Raw genomic sequence first — 18,194 nt, 5'->3', positions numbered from 1 at the left:
CTCTTTCCTGAGCACCTCCTACGTGCCAGGTGCAACACCAGGATATTTACAGGTATCATTACAGTACCCCATGCTCTGGCTGGCTCGAGAGGGGCACCTCTATCATCCCATTTTATAGATACAGCAAGTGAGGCTCAGAGCTATGCAACATGCTCAAGGTCACAACTGTGGAGGGGGCACTGCAAGGACAGCCAAGGACTGAAACAGGGGAACTTCACTCCACATTTGTGGCAGCTCATCACACTGCTCAGAATCATGAGCTTAGGACCTAAGAACCTACAAAGTGACCTTAAAAACCCTCTCATCCCCTCCACTCCGGGGGCCCCCAATTCTCCCTAGCCCATACTTACAAGATCTCTGGGCAGGGGAGATAATAGGGGACATAGGAGACCGACAGCCAGTTCTCGACATACACCCTGGGAAGGAAATACATCTGTTGACCTGACTTTGCACGTGAGGCTGAAAACTCACTTTGCTGCATGTTAGTGGGAATGCAGGCCCCGAGTGGTGCACCTGGGATACACATCCCCTCCCCCCGCCCCCGCCCAATCATTCCTTGGGTCTGGCTGACCTCGCAGGACAAAGCCTCCTGGTCTTCTGCAATGAGTCACTAGCCATGCAGCCATTCATTCCTGGGACAGGAATGTTCTTGATGCCAGGCCCTGCACACAGGGGGCTGGTGGTTGGGGGCAGCCCCCAGAGCTTTGTGGGAAGAACACATAGGGTGAATTCTGGAGCATAAACATTAACATGGCTAGAAGGACAGTCCAGGCAGAGGGAAGAGCAAGTGCAAAGGCCAGACCAGTGCAAAGCAAAATACATAAGTCAGGCTAGTTCAGTCTTACTGGGGCTGGGCTGAAGGGACAGGTGCACCGAGAGAAGTGGGTGGGACCTGGGAATCCTGTGAAGGGGTCAAGGTTTGGGGGTTGAGATGCTGAGAGACAGAGGGGTCTGGGGTAGGGAGGGAGGGCTCCATGGGGCATGCTCACCACAGAGAGCAGAGGGCCATGCCCACCAGCAGGCAGAACCCCAGGACCAGGGCTAGTCTGGGGCAGTGCATGGCTGGGTGGGCAGCAACTGAGCCTGGGTAACTGCAGAGTCTGGGTGTGCCTTGGTGAATCAGCCCACCTCTCTCAGGGGTGTCAGGCTCGGAGTCTGTGTCTCCGGGGTCCGGGAAACACCTGCAAAGGAATGCTCCTTATCCACAGGACAGTGGCCCCATTTTTGCTGCCCTGCCCTCCCCTGGGTGGCCTCACCACGGGGATGTGGATTCCAGCTGTCTCCTCGTCCTGCTGGGCCCAGGCCCAGATCTGGCAGTTCTGAAGGACAGAGACTCAGGACTCAGCCAAAGCCTGCTGCTGTGCCTTGGGAAAGGCACTGGGCCGGAAAGACCTGCCTTATCTCTCAGGTCTCCCTGCTGACCTTCTGTGATGAGCTAAGGGCGGCCATCCTAGGGACTAGGGGAACATTGCTTGGGGGTGGGGTGGGGCGGGGCTTGGAGGATTCCAGGGGAAGCTGCGAGGACGCCGGAAATCAACCCCAGAGCCCGCACCGCGGGGACACACTCGGCCTGGGGAGGGGTGATGCGCTGGGAGGGGCGGCATAGATCCCCCGGGATGGGGGTGGGGGCAGGGGTGGTAGCAGCGCATTCCTCCGGGAGAGGGGGCCTGGGCTCTCCCGGGACCGCGGGAACGCGCTTCAGCTCTCACCCGCTCTCGGCGGTAACCTTGGGCAAGGCGCTCTCCTGCCCGCTCCACCACAGCCTCGGAGTCCACCTCAGCTATAGGGGGCTTGGTGAGGTGGCAAGACGCAATCCGCACCGCCCCTGGTGTGCGGGAAGGGCTCTAAAGCGCTGGGTCCGGCCCGGGTCACAAAGAGCGCGGGACGCCTGACAGCTCTGCGGGGGTCCGCCCGAGGTCAGATAAAGATCCCCGGGCCGGAGTTTTGGGGCTTTGGCCCCGACTCACCCGGTGGCCTCTGGCAGGCCCGCTCCCTCTCCCTCTCCCTCCCTCTGCGAACCTCCGTTTCCCCACCCGGGCTTGGGGCGCGGCGTCCTCCAAAGCTCCGCGTCGACCGTCGGCTCCGCTGGATTCTTCCTCCGGTGGGGCCCGGGCCGCCGGGGCCGCTCCGTCGACGCAGAACCAGGCCCGAGCTTCGGCTGCCCCAGCCGGGGATCTGCACCCAGGAGCTTGGGTCTGAGTCGCGCACCTCTACTTCGTCCGGTCACTGCAGGCTCCGGGCTCGCGGCGCTGCTCCTCCGGCCGGGCGCGGGGCGGGGACAGGGAGCGGCGCGGGAGCGTGACTGTCCCTGCGGGCTGCAGACTCAGCCCCTTGCGGCCGGACCAGCGTTAGAACAGACGGAGGGGCGCAGCCCGGCCCTGAAAACGGGGTCTCAGTTCGCCTGCTGTCTGGCGAAACCCAGGGCCTGCCGGTCGCCTTTAGTAGCGCGCTGGGTGGGGCCAGACGCAGGCCCCGCCTGGATCGGGGGCGGCGCAGGCCCCGCCCACCTACCGCTGCTCCTCCTACCCACCCGCCCGCCCCGCCCCGCCCCGCCCCGCCCCGCTCACCAGCTGCAGGCCCCAGTCCCCAGGGGTCCACGCGCGCCGCGGTCCCAGGACCTTTAACCTCTGCTGGCTACCTGGGCCGTGGCCTCCGACGCAGGCGACCCTCCTTGCAGGCGAGGAGCGCGGGTCAGGGAACTTCGGGCTGGGGTGCGGGCTTGAGAAATCAGGGAAACGATTTGAGGGAAAAACTTTATTGTTTCTAGAAGAGCCTCGAAGCAATCACCGGATGGGAAACCAGCTGGACGTCGTACTTACTTTCTGGGTTAGGATCGTCACTCTTTTGCTCAGGGCCCCTGAGGCTGGCACGCCGGCCTGGAGACCGTGAGCGGCTCCCGGAATCCCTCGGAGCCTCTGTTTCCTCTTCTGTGAAGGGAGTTGGCCATACTTTCTTACCAAGGCCTGTACGAGTTGGATTGACCCTGGTTCATCCTAGGGACCCCAGGAGCCCCAGGGGGACTGTCTTATATGTCTCCAAGTGTAGGCCAAGCGCAGAGGGTGGTGCAGAGGCGTGGCGATGGAGGGGGCGTTCAGAGGGACAAAAAGGAAGGCCCCCTCATGGTAAATAAGGGAGCGGTAACAAGGGCCGGGGAGAAACCCGATACAATTAGGATGAGGCGAAAGCTATAGGCATTCAGTAGAAACCGCATTTCGAATTGTGAATTTGATCTTTCCCCAGCTGGCTGTGGATTATGCGGTGGGATATTCTCGTGATGCTGGGCAGCGTGGTGGCACCTCTGTCAGCCACTCCATCACCAGGCTCAACAAGGATACACTTATGACCATTCTGTACCCTGACAACCATTCTGTTTTTCACTTTTAGTATAGTATTCAGTAAATTACATGAGATGTTCAGCTCTATTATAATATAAACTGCCAGCTAACGTACGTATTCTGAGCAAGTTTAAGGTAGGTTAGGCTAAGCTATGGTGTTCAGTATGTTCTCACCTTAGGATGGGCTTATCAGGATGTAATCCCAGTGTAAGTGGAGGAAGATCTGTGCAGAGAAACAGCATGGGAGACAAAACAACAATCAAGGCTCAGAGAGGTTATAGCTTTGTTCAAGGTCACAATGATGCAGCTTAAAGTTGCAAATGCAGATCTGCCTGGTGCATGGGCACAGCCTCCCAGGTCCTTTGTGGGTGTCATTGCCTGTGTCCTTGGGATTTCCCTTGAGGACCTCAGGTTCCCGTAAGGCAGGGTTTTTTTCCCCCAGAGTCTGCAGGGACGAGGCACAGGCCCGGGGAGCTTGTGACTGCTGGCTGAAAGGTCGTGCTTCCATTTTTAGCTGCAAACACCTGGTTCCCTGGGACCTGGTCTGGGACCAACTGATTGGTTTTTCTCATTCAGTTTGTGTTTTTACAAAGTTCTCTGGTGTACCTTCCGGAGACTGGTCCCTCCCTGGTAATAAAGAGGTGAGCCAGGGACTTCCCTGGTGGTCCGGTGGTTAAGACTCTGCGCTTCCACTGCAGGGGGCATGGGTTCAATCCCTGGTCTGGGAACTAAGATCCCACATGCTGTGCGCAGGGGCAGACCCAGCCCTGGGATCCTGGCAGATCTGTCAACAGACAACACCCATCCCCTGGCCAAACCAGCATTCCCTGTTTTCCCTGTCCCCCCTCCCCTCAGGAGAGGACAAATTCAGCCTAAGTACAGCATCAGGGCTGGTCTGGGAGGAGCTAGGTGAAGAGGTGAAGGGAGATAAAAGGTCCCTGGACTCTCCTCTTGGAGGGTGACTCGGCAATAGGACCCTGATACCCTCCCCTTCAACTAAGTTTATCTACTTCTAGAAACCAGAGAAAACAGCTAAAGACATGTATAAATTGCTCATATGCATCGATGGTCATCTGTGCCTGTCTCTGAGAGCCCTGCAGGGGACACCCCCAGGGGTTGGCAGGGGGAATCTGGTGTCCTGGCAGTGGGAACACTCAGACAGAGGTCCCCACTGCCCTCACCACCGCTTAGTGGGCTATGCCCGAGTTAGTGGGATAGCTGGGACTTTTAAGTAAAATAGAAAACATTGGAGGGTAGCCCTCCCAGGATGAGTCAGTGTTTCATGGCCTCTGAGTGTGTGTGTGTGTGTGTGTGTGTATGTGTGTGTGTGTATACACTGTTTCAGATGTGAAGTGGTGAAGTGTGTTCCAGATGGGGATAGGCCAGGGAACAGGCCACAGCCTGTCTGTGGGGGAGGGCCTCTGACATCCCTGCTCAGGGCTCTATTTTCCCAAGAGGAGGCGGAGCCAGTCAAGGGAAAGGATGCAGGGGAGGGGAAACCTTGTGCCTTTGGACCAGAGGGATCTGGCTTTAACCCCAGGGCTGCTACTTACAGGCCAGGAGGGATCTTGGCATCTCAGTTTCCCACTTAGAACAAGGGGGAACTGTAGTCCCCAGGTCAGAGGTGCTTGTACAGATGATCAGAGGTTCTTGTACAGATGCAGCTGGAGGATGACTAAACCTTCGTCCCAGGGCCTCACCAGGCAGTGACCTCACCCAGCCAGCTGATCTGAGCCAGGCAGGCTCTAGGGTCATCTAGCAGCCTGGCCCCAGCAGCCTCCTTGCAGCTCTTGGGCAAAGCCCTCATCCACTGTGAGGGCCGAGAGGAAGAGTCCAACTTCATTGAATTGTCTGGTTGCTCATCAAAAATCAATTGACTGCAAATGCGAAGGTTTGTTTATGGACTCTCAATTCTAGTCCATTGATTTGTTATGTCTATCTTTATGCCAGGACCACACTGTCTTCATTACTGTAGCTTTGTAACAAGTTTTGAAATCAGGAAGTATGCGTCCTCCACTTTTGCTCTGCTTTTTCCGTATTGTTTTGGCGATTCTGGATCCCTTGCATTTCCAAATAAATTTCAGCATTGGCTTGTCGGTTTCTGCCAAAAAAAAAAAAAAATGGCAGCTGGGATTTTTGCTATGGATTTGCATTGAATCTGTAATTCCATTTGGGAAGTATTGCCATCTTTTTTTTTTTTTTTTTTTTTTTGCCAGGTCTTAGTTGCGGCATGCAGTATCTTTTGTTGCAGCGCATGGGCTTCTCTCTAGTTGTGGCGTGCAGGTTTTCTGTTCTCTAGGTGTGGTGCGCAGGCTCCAGGGTGAGTGGGCTCTGTAGTTGGTGGCACGCAGGCTCTAGTTGAGGCGCGTGAGCTCAGTAGTTGTGGTTGCGGTACGCAGGCCTCTTACTGTTGTGGCCTCTCCTGTTGCGGAGCACAGGCTCCGGACGCGCAGGCTCAGCGGCCACGGCTCACGGGCCCAGCCGCTCCGTGGCATGTGGGATCCTCCCGGACCGGGGCACGAACCCACGTCCCCTGCACCGGCAGGCGGACTCTCAACCACTGCACCACCAGGGAAGCCCACTATCTTACTAGTATAAAGTCTTTTGATCCATGAATGTGGGATATCTTTCCATTTATTTCAGCCTTCTTTAATTGCTTTCAATAATGTTTTGTAGCTTTCATTGTATAAGTCTTATATTTTTGATTCTAAATTTATTTCTGAGTATTTTATTCTTTTGGATACTATCGTCAATTAACTTGTTTTCTTACATTCATTGTCAGATTTTTCGGCGTTAGTTTTAGAAATACAATCGATTTTTAAATTGACAGATAACAGTATGTTAGTTTCAGGTGTATAAGATAATGATTTGATATTTGTATATATTGCCCAGTGGTCACCACAGTAAGTCTAGTTAACATTCACCACCTCACATAGTTGCACAGTTTTTTTCCTTCTGATGAGGACTTTCAAGAACCACTCTCCTAGCAACTTTCAAATATTCAACACAGTATTATTAACTCTAGTCACCATTCTGCACACTACATCCCCAGAACTTCTTTATTTTATAACTGGGAGTTTGTACGTTTTGACCCTATTCATCCATTTTGCCCCCATTTACTCCCTACCTCTGGTAACTACCAATCTGTTCTCTGTATCTATGAGCCCCTATTTTTTTTTCTCTAAGATTCCATGTATAAATGAGATCATATGGTATTTGTCTTTCTCTGTCTGACTTGTTTCACTTAGCATAATACCTTCAGGGTCCATCCATATTATTGCAAATGACAGGATTTCCTTCTTTTATGGCTAAATACTATTCCATTATATACATACCACATCCTCTCTATCCATGCATCCATCAGTGGATGCTTAGGCTGCTTCCTTATCTTGGCTACTGTAAATAGTGCTGCAATGAACATTGGGGTGCATGTATCTTTTTGAGTTTCATTTCCTTTGGGTAAATACCCAGAAGTGGGATTGCAGGGTCACATAGTAGTTCTATTTTTAATTTTCTGAGGAACTTCCATACTGTTTTCCATTGTGGCTGCACCAATTTACATTCCCATACACTTGATTTTTTTTGGTATTTATCTTGTATCCTGCAACCTTGCTGAACTTGTTTATTGGTTCTAATAGTTCCCCCCTCCATATTCTCTGTGATTTCCTATATACGTGGTCATGTAATTTGCAAATGGAGATAGTTTTACTTCATCCCCTCCAGTCTAGATGCCTTTTATTTTGTTTTCTTGCCTGATGGACCTCCAGTGAAATGTGGCACTGAGCTGGCAAGACTGGTCACTGCTCGTCTTGTTCCTGATCTCGGCGGAGGCTTCCGTCTTTCCCCACTAAGTGTGACGTGAGCTGTGGATTGTTCCCAGATGCCCTGTATCAGGCTCAGGAAGTGCCCTTCTGTTTCTAGTTTCTTGAGTGTTTTTCTCATGAAAGGATGTTGGGTTTTGTCCAATGTTTTTCTGCACTTAGTGGGAAAAGCTTTTACAGCAGGTTTTAAGCCACGAAATCATCTGCCTCCCCCTCTGCCTCTGTGTTTCTCCCTCGCCAAACACACACAACCTCCCTGGAAGCAAATCAGAATCCAAATATTAAACATTCACTGCAAGATGGTTAAATGATTAGTGTAGCCGTCTCCATCCTGTTATCCTTGCCCTGGCTGCTGTGTAACTGGGGGTGGACCAGACTATTGGACACCCCAAACAAATGCCAGCTAGAAATTCAAATATTAATGATGATTTCCAGGGGTGGTGGCTCCCTCTCTCTTGCATACGCCACGATTGCCTCTTCTCTTTGCAGACCGTAGAGTGAAAGTATTTAGCATCAGAGGAGAGGACTGTGCACGAAATCGCATGTATTAGGTTGTGCACTAAAAGGTAACAATGAATAGGCAAAGGACTTGACTTCCCCAAGACATGTATTAAAGGGATGATAACATATTCGGTGCAGACCTTCCTGTTGTGGAAGTCCGCATTCAGAAAATCCTGTTTTTAGTTTATTTTTCTGAGGCCTTATATGTGCGCCTCTCTGTTCCAGGAGTCTGCGTGCTGACCGTGTTGTTGGCCAGCCTCATGAGTGTAAGCTCTCTGACCACATTCTGGATTGTTACAGGTAAGAGGGCTCTGGGGGTCTTCTGTGTGTCTTTAGCCAGGACAGTGTCAGCCAGGCTTTTCTCGGAGCCCCGGGCAGCGCTGTCAGAGCCCAGAAGGCAACACCAGGCTTGCAGACCACCGGGCACTGAGTCTAAGGCCTCAGATAACAGTGATTGTAAAGGGGAAGCAGGAAGAACAGAGACGAGTCAGGGCCCTCCACCAGGATACACCCGGGTACACACACACACACACACACACGACTAATACACATGTGCGTGTAGACACACACGCACGTGTGTATATGTTGTGTGTATATAGAGAGAGAATTGATTTTAACATGTGGGCTCATGTGAGCAAGTGGGCTGGCAAGTCCAGACTCTGCAGGACTGGACACTCCAGTGGGCTTCTAGATGCTGTGTCTTCTTTTTTTTTTTCCCCTGTAGAGTATTTTATTTTATTTATTTATTTGTTTGTTTGTTTGTTTATTTATTTTTAACATCTTTATTGGAGTATAATTGCTTTACAATGGTGTGTTAGTTTCTGCTGTATAACAAAGTGAATCAGCTACACGTATACATATATCCCCATATCTCCTCCCTCTTGCCTCCCTCCCATCTTCCCTACGCCACCCCTCTAGGTGGTCACAAAGCACTGAACTGATCTCCCTGTGCTATGTGGCTGCTTCCCACTAGCTATCTGTTTTACATTTGATAGTGTATATATGTCCATGCCACTCTCTCACTTTGTCCCAGCTTACCCTTCCCCCTCCCCGTGTCCTCAAATCCATTCTCTACATCTGCGTCTTTATTCCTGTCCTGTCCCTAGGTTCTTCAAAACCATTTTTTTTTTTTTAAGATTCCATATATACGTGTTAGTGTACAGTATTTGTTTTTCTCTTTCTGACTTACTTCACTCTGTATGACAGTCTCTAGGTCCATCCACCTCACTACAAATAGTTCAATTTCCTTTCTTTTTATGGCGAGTAATATTCTATTGTATATATGTGCCACATCTTCTTTATCCATTCATCTCTCAATGGACACTTAGGTTGCTTCCATGTCCTGGCTATTGTAAATAGAGCTGCAATGAACATTGTGGTACATGACCCTTTTTGAATTATGGTTTTCTCAGGGTATATGCCCAGTAGTGGGATTGCTGAAGTCATATGGTAGTTCTATTTTTATTTTTTTAAGGAACCTCCATGCTTTCAACAGTAAACTAGACTGGGAACTCAAGGTGCAGGCAAGATCATCTATTCTCCAATTCTTAAAACTGGGTCACATGCAATAAGCATAACTAGCTCTTGACTGTGATACTGGTAAAATAAGTGTAAAATATGTTACACAAAAATGCATACATTTGTTTAAAAGACAAAAAACAAGACCAGAACACTTCGAAATGCTTATGTGAGAAGTTTTTAACCGTGACATCACTGTTTAGGTTTCGTATAATAAAGTAAGTTTTCCAGATCGTTTACTCCATTTTCTCTAGTTTCTGCACTGCATGCTGCAAACAAAGAATATGAAGAAAGGAAGAGGAGGACCGGACCGGCACAGTTCCTTTGTGTCTAGATAGAATAAAGGTATCAGCCTGAAAAAAATAAGGCATACACATCTCAGGCAGAGTATCAGTTAAAGAACAGATGCTCACAAAAACCTGTTCCCTTCTGAAACCTTACTAAAATAGTAAATTTTAAGAGTAAATATTAAAATAAATTAACTTAATAATGAAATATTAAATTTACTATTTTAAAATAGTAAATGTTTAAATCTTGTTTATGGTTTCCTTTGCTGTGCAAAAGCTTTTAAGTTTCATTAGGTCCCATTTGTTTATTTTTGTTTTTATTTCCATTACTATAGGAGGTGGGTCAAAAGGATCTTGCTGTGATGTATGTCATAGAGTATTCTGCCTATGTTTTCCTCTAAGAGTTTGATAGTGTCTGGCCTTACATTTAGGTCTTTAATCCATTTTGAGTCTATTTTTGTGTACGGTGTAAGGGAGTGTTCTAATTTCATTCTTTTACATGTGTGATCCTGAAATGGTTTCAGGTTTTCATCATTGAGAACAATGTTGATTGTGGTTTTGTCAAATATGGCCTTTATTATATTGAGGTAACTTCCCTCTATGCCTACTTTCTGCAGGGTTTTTATCATAAATGGGTGTTGAATTTTGTCGAAAGCTTTTTCTGCGTCTATTGAGATGATCATATGGTTTTTCTCCTTCAGTTTGTTCATATGGTGTATCACATTGATTGATTTGTGTATATTGAAGAATCCTTAAATTCCTGGGATAAGCCCCACTTGATCATGGTATATGACCCTTTTAATGTGCTGTTGTATTCTGTTTGCTAGTATTTTGTTGAGGATTTTTGCATTTATGTTCATCAGTGATATCGGTCTGTAGTTTTCTTTTTTGTTCTGTTTGTATCATCTTTAATTTCTTTCATCAGTATCTTATAGTTTTCTTCATACAGGTCTTTTTGTCTCCTTAGGTAGGTTTATTCCTAAGTATTTTATTCTTTTTGTTGCAATAGTAAATGGGAATGTGTCCTTAATTTCTCTTTCAGATTTTTCATCATTAGTGTATAGGAATGCAAGAGATTTCTGTGCATTAATTTTATATCCTGGTACTTTACCAAATTCATTGATTAGCTCTAGTAGTTTTCTGTTGGCATCTTTGGGATTCTCTATGTATAGTGTCATGTCATCTGCAAACAGTGACAGTTTTACTTCTTCTTTTCCGATTTGGATTCCTTTTATTTCCTTTTCTTCTCTGATTGCTGTGGCTAAAACTTCCAAAACTATGTTGAATAATAGTGGTGAGAGTGGGCAACCTTGTCTTGTTCCTGTCTTAGTTCCTGATCCTGAAATGGTTTCAGGTTTTCATCATTGAGAACAATGTTGATTGTGGTTTTGTCAAATATGGCCTTTATTATATTGAGGTAACTTCCCTCTATGCCTACTTTCTGGAGAGTTTTTATCATAAATGGGTGTTGAATTTTGTTATTTATTTTTTATTTATTTTTATTTTTTGCGGTTCGCGGGCCTCTCACTGTTGTGGCCTCTCCCATTGCGGAGCACAGGCTCCGGACGCGCAGGCTCAGCGGCCATGGCTCACGGGCCCAGGTGCTCCGCGGCATGTGGGATCTTCCTGGACCAGGGCACGAACCCATGTCCCCTGCATTGGCAGGTGGACTCTCAACCACTGCGCCACCAGGGAAGCCCTGGGTGTTGAATTTTGTCGAAAGCTTTTTCTGCGTCTATTGAGATGATCATATGGTTTTTCTCCTTCAGTTTGTTCATATGGTGTATCACATTGATTGATTTGTGTATATTGAAGAATCCTTAAATTCCTGGGATAAGCCCCACTTGATCATGGTATATGACCCTTTTAATGTGCTGTTGTATTCTGTTTGCTAGTATTTTGTTGAGGATTTTTGCATCTATGTTCATCAGTGATATTGGTCTGTAGTTTTCTTTGATAGGGATTGCATTGAATCTATAGATTGCTTTGGGGAGTAGAGTCATTTTCACAATGTTGATTCTTCCAATCCAAGAACATGGTATATCTCTCCATCTGTTTGTATCATCTTTAATTTCTTTCATCAGTGTCTTATAATTTTCTGCATACAGGTCTTTTGTCTCCTTAGGTAGGTTTATTCCTAGATATTTTATTCTTTTTGTTGCAATGGTAAATGGGAGTGTTTTCTTGATTTCACTTTCAGATTTTTCATCGTTAGTATATAGGAATGCCAGAGATTTCTGTGCATTAATTTTGTATCCTGCTACTTTACCAAATTCATTGATTAGCTCTAGTAGTTTTCTGGTAGCATCTTTAGGATTCTCTATGTATAGTATCATGTCATCTGCAAACAGTGACAGCTTTACTTCTTCTTTTCCGATTTGGATTCCTTTTATTTCCTTTTCTTCTCTGATTGCTGTGGCTAAAACTTCCAAAACTATGTTGAATAAGAGTGGTGAGAGTGGGCAACCTTGTCTTGTTCCTGACCTTAGTGGAAATGCTTTCAGTTTTTCGCCATTGAGGATGATGTTGGCTGTGGGCTTGTCATATACGGCCTTTATTATATTGAGGAAAGTTCCCTCTACACCTACTTTCTGCAGGGTTTTTATCATAAATGGGTGTTGAATTTTGTCAAAAGCTTTCTCTGCATCTATTGAGATGATCATATGGTTTTTCTCCTTCAATTTGTTAATATGGTTAATCACATTGATAGATTTGCGTATATTGAAGAATCCTTGCATTCCTGGAATAAACCCCACTTGATCATGGTGTATGATCCTTTTAATGTGCTGTTGGATTCTGTTTGCTAGTATTTTGTTGAGGATTTTTGCATCTATGTTCATCAGTGATATTGGCCTGTAGTTTTCTTTCTTTGTGACATCCTTGTCTGGTTTTGGTATCAAGGTGATGGTGGCCTCGTAGAATGAGTTTGGGAGTGTTCCTCCCTCTGCTATATTTTGGAGGAGTTTGAGAAGGATAGGTGTTAGCTCTTCTCTAAATGTTTGATAGAATTCGCCTGTGAAGCCATCTGGTCCTGGGCTTTTGTTTGTTGGAAGATTTTTAATCACAGTTTCAATCTCAGTGCTTGTGATTGGTCTGTTTATATTTTCTATTTCTTCCTGATTCAGTCTTGGCAGGTTGTGCCTTTCTAAGAATTTGTCCATTTCTTCCAGGTTGTCCATTTTATTGGCATAGAGTTGCTTGTAGTAATCCCTCATGATCCTTTGTGTTTCTGCCGTGTCAGCTGTTGCTTCTCCTTTTTCATTTCTGATTCTATTGATTTGAGTCTTCTCCCTTTTTTTCATGATGAGTCTGGCTAATGGTTTATCAATATTGTTTATCTTCTCAAAGAACCAGCTTTTAGTTTTATTGATCTTTGCTATTTTTCCTTCATTTCTTTTTCATTTATTTCTGATCTGATCTTTATGATTTGTTTCCTTCTGCTAACTTTGGGTTTTTTTGGTTCTTCTTTCTCTAACTGCTTTAGGTGTAAGGTTAGGTTGTTTATTTGAGAGGTTTCTTGTTGCTTGAGATAGGATTGTATTGCTATCAACTTCCGTCTTAGAACTGCTTTTGCTGCATTCTATAGGTTTTAGTTGAGGTAACTTCCCTCTATGCCTACTTTCTGGAGAGTTTTTATCATAAATGGGTGTTGAATTTATTTATTTATTTTTTATTTATTTTTAGAGATGTCCTGCTTCTTAAGGTGGGCTTGTATTGCTATAAACTTCCCTCTTAGAACTGCTTTTGCTGCATCCCATAGGTTTTGGGTCGTTGTATCTCCATTGTCATTTGTTTCTAGGTATTTTTTAATTTCCTCTTTGATTTCTTCAGTGATCACTTCGTTATTAAGTAGTGTATTGTTTAGCCTCCATGTGTTTGTATTTTTTACAGCTCTTTTCCTATAATTGATATCTAGTCTCATGGCGTTGTGGTCAGAAAAGATACTTGATACGATTTCAATTTTCTTAAATTTACCAAGGCTTGATTTGCCACCCAAGATATGATCTATCCTGGAGAATGTTCCATGAGCACTAGAGAAGAAAGTGTATTTTGTTGTTTTTGGATGGAATGTCCTATAAATATCAATTAAGTCCATCATGTTTAATGTATCATTTAAAATTTGTGTTTCCTTATTTATTTTCATTTTGGATGATCTGTCCATTGGCGAAAGTGGGGTGTTAAAGTCCCCTACTATGATTGTGTTACTGTTGATTTCCCCTTTTTTGGATGTTAACATTTGCCTTAAGTATTGAAGTGCTCCTATGTTGGGTGCATAAATATTTACAGTTGTTATATCTTCTTCTTGGATTGATCCCTTGATCATTATGTAGTGTTCTTCTTTGTCTCTTATAATAGTCTTTGTTTAAAGTCTATTTTTTCTGATATGAGAATTGCTACTGTAGCTTTCTTTTGATTTCCATTTGCATGGAACATCTTTTTCCATCACCTCACTTTTAGTCTGTATGTGTCCCTAGGTCTGAAGTGGGTCTCTTGTAGACAGCATATATATGGGTCTTGTTTTTGTATCCATTCAGCCAATCTGTGTCTTTTGGTGGGAGCATTTAGTCCATTTACATTTAAGGTAATTATCGATATGTATGTTCTGTTACCATTTTCTTAATTGTTTTGGGTTTGTTATTGTAGGTCTTTTCCTTCTCCTGTGTTTGCTGCCTAGAGATGTTCCTTTAGGATTTGTTGTAAAGCTCCTTTGGTGGTGCTGAATTCTCTTAGCTTTTGCTTGTCTGTAAAGGTTTTAATTTCTCCATCAAATCTGAATGAGATCCTTGCTGGGCAGAGTAATCTTGGTTGTAGGTTTTTCTCTTTCATCACTTTAAATATGTCCTGTCACTCCCTTCTGGCTTGCAGAGTTTTTGCTGAAAGATCAGCTGTTAACCTTATGGGGATTCCCTTGTATGTTTTTTGTTGCTTTTAATATTTTTTCTTTGCATATAATTTTGATAATTTGATTAATATGTGTCTTGGCGTATTTCTCCTTGAATTTATCCTGTGTGGGACTCTCTGTGCTTCCTGGACTTGATTAACTATTTCCTTTCCCATATTAGGGAAATTTTCAACTATAATCTCTTCAAATATTTTCTCAGTCCCTTTCTTTTTCTCTTCTTCTTCTGGAACCCCTATAGTTCAAATGTTGGTGCGTTTAATGTTGTCCCAGAGGTCTCTGAGACTGTCCTCAATTCTTTTCATTCTTTTTTCTTTATTCGGCTCTGCAGTAGTTATTTCCACTATTTTATCTTCCAGGTCACTTATCCGTTCTTCTGCCTCAATTCTGCTATTAATTCCTTCTAGAGAATTTTTCATTTCATTTATTGTGTTGTTCATTATTGTTTGTTTGCTCTTTAGTTCTTCTAGGTCCTTGTTAAATGTTTCTTGTATTTTCTCCATTGTATTTCCCAGATTTTGGATCATCTTTACTATCATTATTCTGAATTCTTTTTCAGGTAGACTGCTTATTTCCTCTTCATTTCTTTGGTCTGGTGGGTTTTTTACCTTGCTCCTTCATTTGCTGTGTATTTGTCTGTCTTCTCATTTTGCTTAACTTACTGTGTTTGAGGTCTCCTTTTTGCAGGCTGCAGGTTCGTAGTTCCCGTTGTTTTTGGTGTCTGCCCACAGTGTAAGGTTGGTTCAGTGGGTTGTGTAGGCTTCCTGGTAGAGGGGACTGGTACCTGTGTCTGGTGGATGAGTCTGGATCTTGTCTTTCTGGTGGGCAGGGCTGAATCCAGTGGTGTGTTTTGGGGTGTCTGTGGACTTATTATGATTTTAGGCAGCCTCTCTGCTAATGGGTGGGGTTGTGTTCCTGTCTTGCTAGTTGTTTGGCATAGGGTGTCCAGCAGTGTAGCTTGCTGGTCATTGAATGGAGTTGGGCCTTAGCGGTGAGAGGGAGATCTCTGGGAGAGCTTTAGTCATTTGATATTATGTGGAGCCGGGAGGTCTCTGGTGGACCAATGTCCTGAACTCAGCTCTCCTACCTCAGAGGCTCAGGCCTGACACCTGGCTGGAGCACCAAGACTCTGTCAGCCACCCAGCTCAGAAGAAAAGGGAGAAAAAAGAAGAAAGAAAGAAAGAAAAATAAATAAAATAAAGTTATTAGAATAAAAAACTTTAAAAATTATTAAAAATAAAAAAGTAATAAAAAAAGAGAGCAACCAAACCAAAAAACAAATCCACCAATGATAACAAGCGCTAAAAACTATACTAAACAAACAAACAATCAAATAAAAAAATGGACAGACAGAACCCTAGGACAAATGGTAAAAGCAAAGCTATACAGACAAAATCATACAAAGTAGCATACACATACACACTCACAAAAGGAGAAAAAGGAAAAAAAATATATTTAAAAAAAAGGAAGAGAGCAACCAAATCAATAAATCTACCAATGATAATAAGCTCTAAATACTAAACTAAGATAAACATAAAACCAGAAACAAATTAGATGCAGAAAGCAAACCCCAAGTCTTCATTTGCTCCCAAAGTCCACCGCCTCAATTTGGGATGATTCGTTGTCTATTCAGGTGTTCCACAGATGCAGGGTACATCAATTTGACTGTGGAGATTTAATCCGCTGCTCCTGAGGCTGCTGGGAGAGATTTCCCTTTCTCTTCTTTGCTCGCACAGCTCCCGGGGTTCCGCTTTGGATTTGGCCCTGCCTCTGTGTTTAGGTCGCCTGAGGGCATCTGTTCTTCGCTCAGACAGGACGGGGTTAAAGGAGCCGCTGATTCGGGGGCTCTGGCGCACTCAGGCCGGGGGGAGGGAGGGGCACGGAGTGCGGGGCGGGCCTGCGGCGGCAGAGGCCGGCGTGACGTTGCACTAGCCTGAGGTGCGCCATGCGTTCTCCCGGGGAAGTTGTCCCTGGATCCCGGGACCCTGGCAGTGGCGGGCTGCACAGGCTCCCAGGAGGGGAGGGGTGGAGAGTGAGCTGTGCTCGCACACAGGCTTCTTGGTGGCGGCAGCAGCAGCCTTAGCGTCTCATGCCCATCTCCGGGGTCCGCGCTGATAGCCGCGGCTCGCGCCCATCACTGGGGCTCATTTAGGTGGTGCTCTGAATCCCCTCTCCTCGCGCACCCCGAAACAGTGGTCTCTTGCCTCTTCGGCAGGTCCAGACTTTTCCCCGGACTCCCTCCCGGCTAGCTGTGGCCCACTAGCCCCCTTCAGGCTGTGTTCACGCAGCCAACCGCAGTCCTCTCCCTGGGGTCTGACCTCCGAAGCCTGAGCCTCAGCTCCCAGCCCCGCCCGCCCCGGCGGGTGAGCAGACGAGCCTCTCGGGCTGGTGGGTGCCGGTCGGCCCCGATCCTCTGTGCGGGAATCTCCCCGCTTTGCCCTCCGCACCCCTTTTGCTGCGCCCTCCTCCGCGGCTCCGAAGCTCCCCCTCCGCCACCCGCAGTCTCCGCCCGCGAAGGGGCTTCCTAGTGTGTGGAAACCTTTCCTCCTTCACAGCTCCCTCCCACTGGTGCAGCTCCCGTCCCTATTCTTTTGTCTCTGTTTTTTCTTTGTTCTTTTGCTCTACCCAGGTACATGGGGAGTTTCTTGCCTTTTGGGAGGTCTGAGGTCTTCTGCCAGCGTCCAGTAGGTGTTCTGTAGGAGTTGTTCCACGTGTAGATGTATTTCTGGTGTATCTGTGGGGAGGAAGGTGATTTCCATGTCTTACTCCTCCGCCATCTTGAAGCTATCCTTAGCTGCTGTGTCTTGAGGCAGACTTTCTTTTCCAGGAAACCTCGGTTGTTTGAAGGCTTGTAAGGCCTTCACGTGATGAGGCCCACCCTTTGAGTAATCTTTACTTAAAGGCAAGTCAGCCACACCTATAAGTACCTTCACAAAACGTGTGGACTAAATCACCAGTTTGATCGAATGACTGCACACTATGGCCTGGGCAGGTTGACACGTGAGACCAGCTGTCATGGCCCACCTTCTTTTGACTTGGTACCCACAGCTCTGCTGTAGCCATGTTGAGTCTCTAAGTGAAGACAGTAAGAGAGTCGTTCTCCCTCCTAATGAGACACGTGGACACTGTCCCCGGGGCATGCAGAGTGCTGGGATGATGCTTACTTTTCTCCTTGACGACCTGTAACTTAAACCCTGTGATGTGAGGGTAACAGTTATCGGTGCACCTTATGGTCTATGTTATGCTACATGGTAAGAAGATAAAGGAAGGGAAGAAAAGAAATGTATTTGATGCGTGCACAAGTGTGTGCACGCACAGTCTACAGTCATGAGGTTGGTGAACTTTTTGTCCTCTTGCAGCACCAGTGCCAGCTCGACTGCCGGCTCCCAAGCTGGCACCACTGTCAGTGCCAGATCTTATACCAGTGCTAGCGCCAGATCTGGCATTAAAGTCGTTTCTGGTACCAGCCCGACAGCTAGAGGCAGCACCAGCTCCAGAGCCAGAGCCAGCTCCAAGCACCAGCTCCTGCAGCGTTCCAGAGCTGGAGCTGGCTCCAGGGCCACCTCCAGACTTAGAGCCAGTGCCAGGTGCAGAATGAGAGCCGGCTGTATCACTAGATCTAGAGTCAAGTCCAGTGAGAGAACAACTTCCAACACTGGCTCATGGAAAAGCCCTCAAACTCCAGTGAGCTCCGCAACTGGCTCTAGCGCCAGCTCCAGGGCTGGAACCAGCTTTGGCACCAGCTGTCTCACCAGCTGCAGGGATGGAAGCAGCTCTATCATAAACGTATTTGCCAGCTCCAGCAGCAGCTCTAGAGTTTGGATCAGACCCA

General features: G+C 46.5%; 1 protein-coding gene across 1 annotated transcript in view; it reads right to left on the bottom strand.

Annotated features, from left to right (window-relative positions):
• GBGT1 (globoside alpha-1,3-N-acetylgalactosaminyltransferase 1 (FORS blood group)) overlaps positions 1–1,060 on the bottom strand; it is an 8,034-nt gene extending 6,974 nt beyond the window's left edge. Inside the window, 2 exon segments of the mRNA XM_007453096.1 lie at positions 351–416; positions 990–1,060. Coding sequence (XP_007453158.1) covers positions 351–416; positions 990–1,060 — 137 coding nt within the window.
• Positions 1,061–18,194: the final 17,134 nt, after the last annotated feature.

Source organism: Lipotes vexillifer, unplaced genomic scaffold (genome assembly GCF_000442215.2).
Source record: "Lipotes vexillifer unplaced genomic scaffold, Lipotes_vexillifer_v1.1 scaffold149, whole genome shotgun sequence".
Taxonomy (NCBI): domain Eukaryota; kingdom Metazoa; phylum Chordata; class Mammalia; order Artiodactyla; family Lipotidae; genus Lipotes; species Lipotes vexillifer.
This window is presented reverse-complemented; position numbering and strand designations above follow the sequence as displayed.